This window comes from Lentinus tigrinus (assembly GCF_003813185.1).
Source record: "Lentinus tigrinus ALCF2SS1-7 unplaced genomic scaffold L226scaffold_67, whole genome shotgun sequence".
NCBI lineage: Eukaryota > Fungi > Basidiomycota > Agaricomycetes > Polyporales > Polyporaceae > Lentinus > Lentinus tigrinus.
The window spans coordinates 11,050-24,638 of NW_027137976.1; the positions used below are offsets into that span (position 1 = coordinate 11,050).

The 13,589-nt window shown below is 56.8% G+C and overlaps 5 protein-coding genes across 5 annotated transcripts; 1 reads left to right on the plus strand and 4 right to left on the minus strand.

Annotated features, from left to right (window-relative positions):
• Window positions 1-529: 529 nt before the first annotated feature.
• L226DRAFT_540814 (uncharacterized protein) lies at window positions 530-1,746 on the minus strand (the record flags this gene model as incomplete). Its single annotated transcript, XM_067681947.1, has 5 exons — window positions 530-1,006; window positions 1,098-1,150; window positions 1,218-1,266; window positions 1,382-1,537; window positions 1,661-1,746. Coding segments are annotated over 5 exons (633 nt in total), but the record flags the coding sequence as incomplete, so codon positions are not given.
• L226DRAFT_347266 (uncharacterized protein) lies at window positions 1,694-2,717 on the minus strand. The gene is made up of 5 exons (XM_067674121.1): window positions 2,455-2,717; window positions 2,357-2,391; window positions 2,142-2,296; window positions 1,802-2,025; window positions 1,694-1,746 (listed from the first exon to the last, which is right to left on the minus strand). The coding sequence occupies exons 1-4, from the start codon at window positions 2,481-2,483 to the stop codon at window positions 1,849-1,851; spliced, it is 396 nt and encodes a 131-aa protein (XP_067528848.1). The 5' UTR covers window positions 2,484-2,717; the 3' UTR covers window positions 1,694-1,746; window positions 1,802-1,848.
• A 1,193-nt stretch (window positions 2,718-3,910) lies between these two features.
• On the minus strand, window positions 3,911-5,772 carry L226DRAFT_555580 (squalene monooxygenase; the record flags this gene model as incomplete). The annotated part of the gene is made up of 7 exons (XM_067683064.1): window positions 3,911-4,180; window positions 4,240-4,411; window positions 4,473-4,563; window positions 4,619-4,691; window positions 4,715-4,963; window positions 5,035-5,100; window positions 5,131-5,772. The coding sequence occupies 7 exons, from the start codon at window positions 5,770-5,772 to the stop codon at window positions 4,124-4,126; spliced, it is 1,350 nt and encodes a 449-aa protein (XP_067528849.1). The 3' UTR covers window positions 3,911-4,123.
• A 277-nt stretch (window positions 5,773-6,049) lies between these two features.
• Window positions 6,050-7,587, minus strand: L226DRAFT_540817 (uncharacterized protein). Its single transcript, XM_067681948.1, has 3 exons — window positions 7,392-7,587; window positions 6,625-6,736; window positions 6,050-6,572 (listed from the first exon to the last, which is right to left on the minus strand). The coding sequence occupies exons 1-3, from the start codon at window positions 7,401-7,403 to the stop codon at window positions 6,385-6,387; spliced, it is 312 nt and encodes a 103-aa protein (XP_067528850.1). The 5' UTR covers window positions 7,404-7,587; the 3' UTR covers window positions 6,050-6,384.
• A 1,834-nt stretch (window positions 7,588-9,421) lies between these two features.
• Window positions 9,422-13,405, plus strand: L226DRAFT_576521 (uncharacterized protein; the record flags this gene model as incomplete). Its single annotated transcript, XM_067685370.1, has 11 exons — window positions 9,422-9,694; window positions 9,747-10,482; window positions 10,537-10,730; window positions 10,786-10,980; window positions 11,017-11,204; window positions 11,259-11,374; window positions 11,431-11,563; window positions 11,619-11,946; window positions 12,009-12,215; window positions 12,269-12,405; window positions 12,460-13,405. The coding sequence occupies 11 exons, from the start codon at window positions 9,422-9,424 to the stop codon at window positions 13,403-13,405; spliced, it is 3,453 nt and encodes a 1,150-aa protein (XP_067528851.1).
• Between the last annotated feature and the right edge of the window lie 184 nt (window positions 13,406-13,589).

A 13,589-nucleotide genomic window follows, 5' to 3' on the forward strand; every position in this document is an offset into this window, starting at 1 on the left:
GCGCGGAATGCGGAGGGCCTCGAGGCGCGCTCTCCTCTTCCATCTCCCACCACCATCCTACTAGTCTATATCCATTTCCTATTCATCGCCGACGAACCGTTGTTCTTCCTTCACGGAGATATGGCCGCGGCAAATCACAGTCTTCACGGCAAAGACGCGCAGGGGTGGTGGTGTGTTGGATAGCGGCGGTTGGAACTTGGGATGATAGCGGCGGTTGGAACTTGGGATGATAGCAGCTCGGGACCTTCTGGCTGGTGGGAACGAAGGGATTGGGTACGCAGAGGTATGCAGGCTACATACTCAGCGTATGGAATGATGGCACCGTTCTTCCGCACTTACAATCCATTGCGGATACTGCGAAGTGCTCTGGAGGAGGAGGAGGGTGTTCGGGAGGCCGCTTCGGCTCCCCACGTCGCAGCGAACGGAGGAACGACCTGAGGAGCGCAAAGGTCCTAACAACATTGTTACCTCCGACCCGAGTCTTCTACTGTACGCGTATTGTCTGTGCACCCTCTAGACTGCGCTGGAGAGCCTGCGACCCTGCGAGTGACTCGAATAAATTATCAATCATACAAAACAGCCAAGATGAGTGTCCGAAATCTGCAACGCTGAATACGAGATGGATGAGTGGAATCAGGCCAGCGGCGACTCTGGCCCGTCGGGACGCCGCATCGTCTAGGATATCTCGAACTCCGAGGATGTCCGCCAAGTGTAGCTCTAAGCCCTAACCTCCTGCGCGTTGGCACCAGCCTCCGCCGTATCCTGGCCTTCCTCATCGCCGCCATGACCGGAATCCTCAGATGCGTCTTCAGCGGCGAGTCGTGCGTCCTCGAGCAAGGTGTCGCCCGGGGGAGGAAGCGACTCGCCCAACGAACCCATCACCCTGCTAGTAGCGAAATGAAGGGAGCCCTGGCCAGCGGACAGACTGGAGAGTTGTGAATTAGCCCGGTATTGATGGACTTCTTGCAGGTCGATGAGGAACCGCGATACGAGGATTGAGGTGATACTGATGAATCATAGACCAGTATCAGCATGCCGTCATGGCACTGGTAAGAGTTTTCGGATACATCAGGAATGGAAGGTAGAAGTTAACGTACGGTTGTGTGAAGATCGTTACTAAGCTGGTGTCGGAAACTGTATCAATGGTGATCTGAGGCAAAGATAAATCGCAGGAAGTATTTGCGAGAGGAGCGACTTCAGAAGTTGCCAAGACTTACTGAGACGAACGTGAACAGCAGGTGAAGAACATTGAGTGTCGCAAGGATGCTGGCAAGGGTAAGTACAGAATGAGATTCTGGGAGAGGTGACGTAGAGATCTTACAGGAAGTATACTGTTCCTGATATTAGTGTATCTAAGTTAGCACTGGAGACATGGCAGCACAGCAAAACGCGGGCGGCAGTACCATCTCGAAGAAGTATTCCGGAGTAAGTATGCTTGCTCTGCTCTCCGGCGGCAACCCGCACCAATTGAGTAGTTTGGTATGTTCCATGCCAAGTTACACCGAGAACGATGAGGTCTGCAAGAATGAGGCAGGTCCTAGAGATGATAGTGACTATGGAGTATGTCAGGACATATCGAACATGGTATCAACATATAACGAACAGCTGCGGAGGGTTGTAAGCATGGTATCAAAAAGTCCTCAAAGGATGCTGTACTCACTCTTTGATGAGTTGCAAGGGTGTAACGTTCTCATCGGAGCATCCAAGTATTGGAATCACAGCGGAGCTCAACCAACGATAAGTGGCCTAATTGAGGACAAGTATTGAATGTGCGTATGTGAAACGAGTGAACGCGACTCACGAAGTTGATCCCTATAGATACGGAAGACAATAAAAGAACGAGTGTTGCTAATGGCCATCTGACGTGTGTTGGGCATAGCGCGCATGTTCGCAAGGCAGAAAAGCCTGTAGCGGCAATGTTTGAGGACCAACGCATGGAGGAGCGCATGAGCCATGAACTGGCCTGCCCAGCAGAAGTACGGCAGCAATGATATCGCCCAAACGGCCTTCACAGCGATGGCACAGCTAGGTCAAATGCGGGTTCAGTCGCGCATCACGTGGGATTTTGATAAATCACAACACCTCTGGATAGTCATTCGTGAACACTTTGCTCACAGTATGATGTCCATGGAATGACGAACCTTATCAGACAGAGGGTTCTTTAGATTCAATACCTGGGCCAGCAGCGACAGGTATCTGTTGCTCAGAAAGAGGACGGACGCCCCGGTGAGTCGTCCCTTCCAGAAGAGATCAATTTCCTGCGGAAGATGCACGAAGTATTCAAAAAACAATAAGGCTGCGCAAGAGAGAGGTGCTTGTGAGTGGGTTTCATGCTCATATATGATGCCAACCTCACTAGCTGCCGCGACTTCACAGTAACTGTCGGCTACACTTAACCGGGATGCCTGCCAAATGAGTGATTATCACGGAGTAGACGTCGAGAGAACAACACACAAGCTGTGGACAATGGCCGCAGAGGACATCTTGTAGAATCGGGTTCAAGTCTGAAGAGGGGGAAGCTGGTGAGGCTCGCATTTATATCTTCGAGCTTGTAGCGGGCACCACAAGAGGAAGGCGAAAGGACCGGAGCCAGGGTCTCCGAACGTGGAGTCCATTCATTTGTCAAGATACAACCTGTGTCGGTTGAGGGGACCAACATGTAGAGCGGCTGGGATGACACGTTCGGATAGAAGGAGATGAAAAGACGACGATCATGGTGGTATTGAAGCCGAAGGATTGTACACCACGTGGTAGAGACCGTTATGACGCCGCTCGTAAGATTCGGATCTTGCTCGCCGCCAGCGAAAGTAGCCCGTTGCCCGCCCTCCCATTTCCATGTTGGACTCGCTCGCCAGTCTACTCGCAGGCTCGCTCCTTGTACCCCAAGCCGCTGCCGTGCTCACGCCGAAACGGTCCACCAATGGAGACGAATCAATATTGGACTGACAAGTATAGGAGCCTAAAGGTAAATTTGGTCGCTCAGATACGTACAGTTACACACAGGCGCTGACTCCACTTCGCTGATACCGAAGGGATTTCGCGTTGCAACCAAAGTTGAACGTGAGAAATCTGGTGTTGTCGCTGGATGTAACAACAGGGCGGTGATACAGTGTAATCACATCTCCATCTCGAACCATCGTCCTCGAATCCAAGTCCCGTGCAGTCTTGCTCAACAACGCTTACACCGTGAGCCTCAGCGGGAGCAGACACGAACAGAACATCTTCGCGGGGCTGCGCTCCGTCAGCAGCTCGAAGAGCCCCTTCTGTTCAGCGTTCGGATGAGCACTTAGGCACACATCGTATCTCCACGGTCGTGAGGTAACCATCCCCAGTTGGACACGGTCATGAATCTCACCAGGGGCGCCGTCACCCACTCGATCTGACCGACACTGTTCTTCAGATGGACGAGCAGGCCCTAGAACCCAAAGACGTTAGCGACGAAGCGACAGAAACAACCCGGTCGACATTACCACGGCCACAGTACTATCACACATCGTTGCAAGAGATCTAGGAAGCCAGATGCTGCCATGCGGGTCGCGCGGTGAAGTCGGACGTGCCCTCTATAGGTAGCGATGGCGTGTTCGAGGACCTTGGGGCAGGAACGAAGGCGATGCTGAATGACTCGAGCTGAACGCGCTGATGTGCGCCATCGGCTCTTCTCCGGGTATTCGCAGCAAGCGAGAGCGTGCGCAGGAGCGACAACCCGCGGACGGAGTTCGCAGATATATCCTATGTAGCGTGAGGAGTCGTCGCCGTCGGTGAATATATGCGCATTTACGTACCAATCTTCATGATGGCCGGATGGCCTCCTCTAGGACTTCATCCTGCACGGCCGTATGCTCGGTTCTGTATGAACACTTGGAGGAGGGCAAGGAATTCGTTCGACGCTCACCAGCACTCGAACGCACGCCGCCCGTTACGTCCACCACTTGAATAGTCTTCGCTATGTTCTATAGAATGAATCGTGAGGACGTATCCATGCATTAGCATCCGAAGTGACGTGGGTATATATTACAAGACTATACGCTACATTCTACCAGAACAGCCCCATCTACGACACCGCCCCAATGTGCGTCGGACATCGGGACAGGCAGCAAACAGGGTCTCAAAGTCACCAAGGACCTCACGGACCGAGCTCCGTCCACAGCAGCGGCACGAACACCACACACGCCGTCCAGAACTGCGGTCGTCAGCACGTCAGCACAGCATCAACACGGGCGAAGGAGGACAAGAACGCACCACTTGGAGGCTCTTGAACGCGAGGAACGGGTACTCGTCTGGCCGCGGACGCCTGTAGATAGGCTTGCCGTCCACGACGCCGACCTGCCGCGGGTGCGTGCAGAGCACCCAGATCGAGTAAAATGCGACGGTGAAGAAGTGGCGGAAGAGCGTGAATGGAGCTTGCTCGATACTGTCGACGACGTCAGGACGGCGCTCGGAGATGAAGATGAAGAGGACGGGGAACGACGTACGCGGCGAGCAACGTCACGGGCTCGCGGACACAGTTGCCGCCGAGTTCAAAGTATTTGAAGCATCCTGTCCGGAGAACTTCGAGGGGGAGATCTAGCAGCAACGGCGACATGAGACAAGGGAATGACGCTGGAAATTGGAAACGTACCGTGTGCCCCGAACAGGTCGTACAGCGCGACACTGAGGATGTTCACCGTTGACGAAGAACAGGCTTGACCTCGCTCCAGTCGGCAAGATTCTTCACGTCGAGTTGCATGTCACGGAGAAGGACGACGTCGTTGAATGCGACGGTCATACCGCCACCCGTGAGCGGATGCCGCATGCTCCACGAGTCGCCGAGGAGCAGGACGCCCTCCTTCGTCTGCTTGCCCTGCTCGGACGCCGGAAGGAGAGAGTTGGGCATCCGCCGCAGGCGGTCATTCTCGAGGGCTTTTCGTGCGGGTAGGTGGAGGGCAGCGGGGAGTTGAGGGATGATGTTGTTGAGAATGTGACCCTGCAGCAGGGGTAAGGAAGCATGTCCGACGAGAGAGGGAACGTGCAGCACGACAAAACGAGGATGCTCACCTTGAGGTCAGAGGGAACGGGGTTCTTCACGTCAACCAATACCCGCGTGTCGTGCGTACCGATCTGCTAGGACAGCACCGGCCCATACCCCTCCACAAGCATCACCGTTCCATGTTTTGGGATGGGCAGTTGCGCATCTTCGAGCACGAGCCCAACGAAGTGACTCTTGAGCACGGGTTGGATCGCCGCCTTGCCCATGACCTGGCTCCGGAAGTTGGAGAAGCAACCATCTGCGACGACGGTGAGGTCCGCAAAGAACGCCTCCCTCTCGACCGCGCCCTCCTCCTTACGCGTCGCGCGGACGCCGAGGATACGGCCAGACAGAGGGCACTCGATGAGCTCCGAGACGGTCGCCTCGACGACCTCGACGCAATTGGCCTCCTTGGCCTTCGCGCGCAGCGCCTGGATGAAGCGGCCGTGGTGGAAGGCGCAGCCCTCGTAGCCGTCGGGGTAGGGGATGTGTACGGGGTTGCCCCCGAGCATGACACAGTAGCCGTACGTCGGGACAGCGTCAATGCCCTCGACGCACGTCTCGAGGGCGAGGTTCTTCAAGGCCATGATGCCGCCAGGCTGGAGGAACTCACCGACGATCCTGTCAGGCTCTGCGAGCGAGCATTCAAGGAGACACATCCGGAGAGGGCGGCCGCGTTCGATGGAGGCAGCAGAGAGCGGGTGGGCGAGAGCAGAGCCAGCGACGCCGGCGCCGACGATGATGATGTCGTAGGAGGCGGACCACATGTTGTCGCGCGGGCGTGGAGGAAAGCTAGTCACGTCGGAAGCCGTGGAGGTCGCCTTTTGAGCGTCGTGCGCGGTGCTCCAGCCCAGTCGTCGCTGTTCTCGTCGTCGGTCTCGACTAGCAGCCATTTTATGTCGCACCACTTTGCAGAAATCCGGCGCTTCCCTTCTTCGCGGTCGGATGAGCGCCTCCCAATTCTGCCTAGTGCAGGCTAAGTGAGTGCCTCAAGTGAATGCGTACATAGATCGAATGCTAGAGCGGTCTAAGATCACGTCGAGAGCCCTGATGTTGGTTGATTATGACCCGCAGGAAGATAGGAAGGAGGAAAGCTATGATACAAAGACAACGCATATGTGTTTACAACGCGGCGGAATATGTACTCGAGTACATGTCCCTCTCTTCGTGCAACGATCGCAGTGGCAGCAGCCCTAGGCACCCTCCTGCGCGCAAAACTCGAGCACGCCCCGTCGTCCGTACAGTCGCCCACCGAGCCCCCCGGTGTGCTCCCGAACGTCCACCACTTGGCCGTCCAGAGGTGTCCGTAGTAGACCACCTGGTCGCCGCCGTTGTACGCCACGTTCGCGACCCACGAGTCCACCGCTGCGCAGCTGCCCTCAGTGGCCGTCGGTGAGGCAGAAGTCGTAGTCGCGGTGGTGGACGTTGCGGTGGTCGTGACGGTCGAGGGTGTGGAGACGGGGAGCGTGGTCGTGCTCGCGGAAGTGGTGGACACAGTCACGGGTCGTGCCGCCGTTGCCGTCCTCGCGGATCGCGTTCTTGATACCTTGATCGAAGCGGCGGTTGGCTGTGGTGGATATGCGTGAGTAGAATACAGAGCAATGGGCGAGAAGACGCACCGTAGGCCTGTGAGGCGTCCCAGAGCATGACGCCACCAAAGGACGAGTACTGGCTGCGTGTCCCGAGCGCAATGCTTGAAAGCGTAGTGAGGTCGACGTAGCCGCCGCCAGCCTGTTCAACGTTAGGATGAGCACTTGGGCACACATCGTATCTCCACGGTCGTGAGGTAACCATCCCCAGTGGAACACGGTCATGTATCTCACCAGGGGCGCCGAGACCGGACCTCACCCACTCGATCTGACCGACACTGTTCTCCGGTAGGATGAGCAGACCCTCGACCCCAAGGACTCCGGCAACGGTTCGCCACCCCTGCAACGAATACCTCAGCTGAGGATTTGATATGGGATGCGGGACGCGCCGATGGTGCATCGGCTATACCCTGGCATGCGAACAAGCGCACCCGAGCGTTTGCAGGCGCAGAAGCTTCAAGCTATGTCCTCTGCAGGTCGGTCTGATATTCTCGGGTCAAGCGAGACGGAGAAAGTGCCCCGCTCCGCAAATTGCGTATGCATTCAGGAGAGAACACCATCTTCCCACTCTAAAAGTATTGGTAAAGCGCCATCGTGCCGGCCTTGATACGCTTCCGAGGTCCATCGCGGATGTCAAGGTCCAACTTGATCCGGGCCCCGAGACGACGAAGGGGTGTCCCATGCCGTAGCTTGGTGAGATAGAACTTGAAGTGCGCTGCCCGCGCACACGGGAGACGAGGCCAGCACTCTGACATAGAAGAAACAAAACTTTGGGGACAACCACGTAACCCACGCACCCGAGCCGACATGAATATTGTGTTCGTCTCGCGACGTCGGTGGGATGATGGCTTGCCCAAGACTGGTTTCAGAACTCGCAGGGAATAACTCCCCGTAACCATTGGAGTCAATTCCGCCATATTGAGACGCTGGAAAGAATTGTCCAGTGGGAGAGGAGGAGCATGCGATGAGACTGCGATGAGGTCCAAGTTCAAGGATTCGGAAGACGCTGACAGATCCAGATCGAAGATAGCATGATAGACGCGGGCGTCTATCCTTTTGTCTCTTCCCAATTGCCAGCGCGTATATTCTCCATATAACGCACAACATCACCATCCTAACTGACTAGTAGAGGGCAATGCCACGCTCTGCTAGTAGAATGAAGCCTCAGATGCGAAGAGATGGTGCCAAGCCTGCAGTACTAGTGTTCTGTTGGCACTCCAGCACCGCAGCGCGTCATGCATCGACCCCAAGGTACCTACAGTACATAAGTGGGCACGTCGCGATCAAGCACAACGTCACGGCGAGCAGAGCAATTCGAAGGCTGCTGTGACTTTCAAGTGAACATCTGTGCCTCTTCCGTCTCCGAGGGACACATATGCATATCAGGAAACTGTGAGCACTTCTCAGGCTCCCTCCGAGTCTATTGCCTCAGTGTTGATTTCTTGCTCCAGTATCGATCAGCTCACGATCAGGTCTGGTAAGCTTCACTCGCCCTGTCGAATTCTTTTTCGGCCCAGAGGCAATCACGTATGCGTTCCATTCTCGCCAAAGTCTTGCCTCGGTGCTGACACTGCAATTTAAGCCGCTCCCAGACATCCCGCGGCCGCACCTGGGTGCTGCGGACTCCACAACCTGCACCCGAAAAAACCTACCTGGGCGTACGACATACCGATGCGCGCGCACGTGCGCGAAATCTAGGCAAGTTTGGAACGAACCCGACGCTGGTGGCGAAGAGGGGCTCCCCACCCGCGGCGGGGCTTGATTGGGAAACGGCTACTCGAGTCCTGACTCCTGGGTCTTGGAGCTACATGGTCATGCCTATGGTCATCCGAATCGGTGAAGTTTGCTCGCCGTGCGCGTGACCCCGCGATTACGACGGTTGCATCGCGAATTGGTCTGACCGACGGTCGGCGGTTGGAACATTCGAATCGGTTGTGCAGCGTCACAGTTGCGGCCGCAACTATGTTCCCAATCGCCCACACCGGGTCCCGGGCTCGTCGGCGGCCCTTCAAGGCACGATGCACTGCACAGTGATCGAGAGATCACCGGGGCCACATCGAAATCTCCCGTTGCGATCTGGGCTTGGGTAAGTCTATGCACTGGGAGATCAAGTCATCCGGCGCGGATTGCGTGACGTATTGCAAAGGTGACCGTTGTGTTCCAAATGTCATAGAGCTGCAGTGCTGATGGCCTCTACACCTCCTTGTAATGACAGATTCGTACCACCACATACATAGCCAGGCTCCAGTCTCAGTCTCGATCCAAATCGTCCCCGGTTGGGCCGAGAGCCCTGAACTCAGAACGCCTGAATTTGATACGAGACTGCCAAGACAGCCTCGGTGTCGGACCGGATGTCGATGCAACTTCCCTTAGAGCGCCGACGGTTAGAGCGCGCTCTCGATCAGACAACGAACACAGCCACCATTTTATCCACTACGAAGGCTCGGGAGGTAGTCACAAAGCTCATCGAAAGCATCCATCATGCACGGTCGCAACATATATTCCTTGTCAGCTTCCAGTCTCTTCTATCTGTGGAACGATGCTGAAGTGTGTCGCACAGCCGTACTTACTTCAGCGTACTAGCGGTACATGCGGATGCCGGCGCAGGGCGGATGCATCCGCTCCGCATTTCGTACTGTGGCGCGCGAAGCGGAAGACAGTGTTTGGAAGTGGGCGGGTGCTCGAATCGTAATATCCGCACCTTCGAACCGTCCAGAGTCGAGATTCTGGCTCCAGCAGCGGAACGAACCAGCGACACATAAAGTAAGCCCCCATAGCTCACCAACACTTCCTCACACTTTCCACTGATTTTCGCCTTGCTGTCACTATGGCCTCTACCAGCACTGCACCTCATACCCCACCGCAACGCCCAGAAGCTTCGTACTTCTCCGCTCCCAAGCGCGAGAACGCCTCTTGGGGTGCACAGACTCCCATTACCCCTGGCACACCCAATGAGAGGACTCGTCTTCCTTTCTTTGCCGCGGATTCCTATACCCCCCTCACACCTGGGACGCCCAACGAACAGGCGACCCTCATCAACCGCACTGGCGTTGACGCGTCACTGCTGAAGCAGTCTGTTGGGCAGGCGCCTGCCCAAAAGGTTAGTCTCTTCCGCTGTTCTTCTCCGATTCGTCTCAACTATTGGCCATTAGGAGCCAAAGACCTCCCGCTTCGCATGGAAGTTGAGGCCTACGGGCGATACGTTTACTCTTGGACGCCCTCCTCAACGCCGTCGCCGCAAGGCGGCCGAAGAGGCGGCTACGGACATCGATGAGAAGATCGACGAACCTCCAGCGTATACTTCGCTCCCCGACGAGTCGACGACAGATGTCGAGGCACCCACCTTCCTTGTTACGGACCCCGCTGGCGGCCAGGTCAGGTTCAACGCCTATGCCGACGCTGGCTCGAGCTCGAACTCGCACGAGGAGGCAGGGCGCTCGCATACTCTGTACTCGGAGAAGATCGCCGGCCCGTCTCCCGTTTCATCACTCGGTGTCACTCCTCAGACCACGCCGCCGCTCACGGAGGAGGCCACGGAAGAGATCACCATCGAGGAGGTGATTGAGGAGGAGCTGCCGGTCGAGGAGGCACCCAAGGTTGCCCCGCTCTTCGAAGAGGTCGACCCCCAGATCCCCCAGGTTACGCCTGAGCCTGGGATTAACACCATCCCGGACAACGTCGTTGCGCATGTCACGCATCCCTGGGTCGTCCCGCCCTTCAACATCGTCGACCGCGTGATGCCTCGTATCCGACCCGTGTTCGCCACTATCAAGATTACGGTGTCGCTTGGCGTTGTATTTTCCCTCATGCTCGGCTACGGTCTTCGTTTAAGAATCGTCTCCTTTGGCCCTTACTCTTTCGGCATGTACGGCCTTCTCCTGATCATCGGTACGTCTGATTTCTGGCGTGACGTGCACCGGGTATTTACTCTGCTATCGACAGATTTCATCATCCAGGCATCAGCAGCCACCGTCAACCGTCATCGTGTCAACCGCTTGACTCGGCGATCGCCCCTCACGGAGGGCGTGGAGGCTCTGCGCGGACGCGACTCGCTCCCGACTGTCGCCCCTTCGTCGCTTCCCGAAGTCAGCATCGCCGTCGTCGGCTACCGTGAGGATGAGGAGGCTTGGCAGGCTGTGAGTACTCTTGGCGACTCCGACATCATTCATTATTGACCCTTTCACTTCGCAGTGCTTGAAGAGCCTTCAGGAGCAGGAGTATCCGGTTAAGCACATCATTGGCGTCGTCGACGGCAACGATAAGCCCGACTGCGATATGGCGGAGGCGTTCGCCGCGGCCTTCCCTGAGAACGAGCGTCGCGTCGTCCATCTTCCTGTCCTCCTCTCGGTCCTGTACAAGCAGAAGTACTGGGCAAGTCTATCATTAGTGTTCTGTGAGACTCTTGACTCATATAGTCTGTAGGAGACAATTGAAGCACTTGGCGTCGCACCTCCCACAAAATGGCAGCGCTTCCGCATGTGGTTCACGCAGAAGCCCCGCGCTGGTCAGAATGTCGCACACGAGGTCGCGTGGAATCATATGCTCAACTACCTCCACGAGCGTGCCACCGCTGAGCGATGGGCAGACTGGAGGGCGCTGTGCTTCACTGAGTACGTCTCTATCGCTCTACGGCTATGCCACGGTCGCTAACGTTCCGGTTCCAGGCCCCACGGTCACAAGCGCCATGCTATGTTCACGGCTTTCGTCGTCGGCGCATACGTGCTCGGCACCAAGGATGCTATGCTCACCACCGATAGTGACACGCTGGTGGACAAGAAGGGTATGTCGCTCGCCTCTATCTTTGCTCCTGCGCATCTGACCCCGATATGTGCACAGCCGTCACCAACCTCATGGCGCTCCTGTTCAGCAGCCCCAAGTTGGCCGGAGTCACTGGTGATGTGCGTATCTGGAACAAGAAGGAATCCTTCCTTGCACGCATGAGCGCCCTCAGGTACTGGTTTGCCTTCAAGTAGGTCCCACAGCGTTGTGCAGTCTTTCGCCGCATCTGACCATTCCTCTTACAGCGTCGAGCGCGCCTGCCAGTCTGGCTTCGGCTGTGTTGGTTGCCTCTCGGGCCCGCTTGGTCTCTACAAGGTTAGCGACCTGATGACCATCCTCGGCCCCTGGATCCTGCAGTCCTTCCTCGGCAAGGAGACGACCTTCGGTGACGACCGGCACTTGACCAACCGTATCCTCTCGCTCGGACACAAAACCGGCTACACACACCTTGCATTCTGCGAGAGTGACACTCCCGCTGGGTACGTACGCTGGGTCAAGCAGCAGACGCGCTGGTCCAAGAGCTTCTTCCGCGAGGCGTTCTGGTTCCCTAAGTCTTTCGCTTACCACAAATTCGTGAGTGGACTTTGTGTGTATATCAGGTGCGACACGACACTGACTGCTTGTCCCCCGTGTAGTGGCTCACCGTCGAGACGACCAAGCAGTTCCTGTACCCCATGATCCTCACGGCGACTGTGCTCCAGATGCTCTACAAGCCCGGCGACTTGCTCCGTCCCGCCATCTGGCTCGGCACTATGTTCGGCGTCGCTACCATCAAAAGTCTCTACGGTGTCATTGCAGAGGGTGACCTCTACTACCTCCTTTTCGGCGCGTATGGGGTTATGGTACGTTGTTCCTTCCAGCTTCAGTAGGAAATGGCGGCTGACCTCTTTTGCAGTACTTCTTCGGTCTCCTCCCGTCGAAGCTGTTCGCTTGCTTCACCGTCGGTATCACAACGTGGGGTACCTCTGCTCGCTCCAAGTCTGAGTTCGCCCGTCCGGAGTCCTTGTACTCGCGTACCACACACGTTGGACAGTAAGTATCCAAGCCTCGAGCGAGTCATCATGACACTGACCCACGCCCCACTAGTCTCGCTGTTTGGTACCTCGCACTCAGCATTGGTCTCGGCTACTTCTTCGCCTCTCGGATGTCCATCTCGCTGCTTTTCCTGATCGGTCTCGTCGCGATCTTCCCTATCGTTCACGTCTATTCGGACGTCATCATCGGCGAGACGCGCTACGCGATCTTCATATTCAAGAAGTGGCGCCAGGGCCGCCGCTCCGGGCAGGACGTCGAGGAGAACGTGACATCCAAGTGGCGCATCATCCGCACCCGCCGCCGCCGCGTCAAGGTCCCCGCGCCCAAGGCGCAGGACTTTGCCGAGCCGGAGAAGTTTTACACCCCCGCCCCGCTCCCGACGTCTACAGAGGATCCGTTCGCGGACGTCTACATCCCGGAGCCGCCGCTCGAGCGTCACTCCGCGGAGGCTAGCGGCAGCGGTAGTGGCAGTGGCAGCAGCCCCAGTTCTGAGGGCCACAGCACCCTGAACACCGCCTCTACATCGCTCACAGCATACTTCGGGCCTGCGGCATGCGCATCTACCTCTAACATCATCCCCGTTCCCGTTCTCAACAAGGACGGTACTAGCGACTCTTCGGGCGAGGAAAAGGACGCGCACGTGATGCACGACACGAAGAGTGAGATCCCCGTCATCAACGTGGTGCCGGTCCCCGAGGTCCTCCGCAAGGACGCGTCGCTCGTCGTGCCCGTGCTGACGAAGGGCAAGGGCGTCGAGGACGCGCAGGTCGAAAACAGGGACAGCAGCGACGACGACAAGCTGAGTGAGCTCGGCTACTTCATCTCGCGGCCGCCCTCGCGCGATTCGGTCGCGTCGTCCCAGATGAACTCCCCGCTCGTGACACCGCTCACGGAGCTGCCGCCGGGGTCGTCGAAGAAGAAGAGCCTTGCGAGTAAGCTGCCACTCAGGCGCAGTCGCTTACGGGACGCTCCGAAGAGCCCCCTCACTGTTTCATAGCATCTAGTTCTGTCATGATCTCTTTCCAGACTGAAGACACATCTTGCATATTATTAGGATACGTTGATCGAAGCCTCTGCATGTATGATAGATGTTGTATCCTTACACATTTCACGCATCGACGCAATCAGAATGTCGCTCCAAAGTCCTATCTCAATGTCAGTGGACGAGCCTGAGCATCATT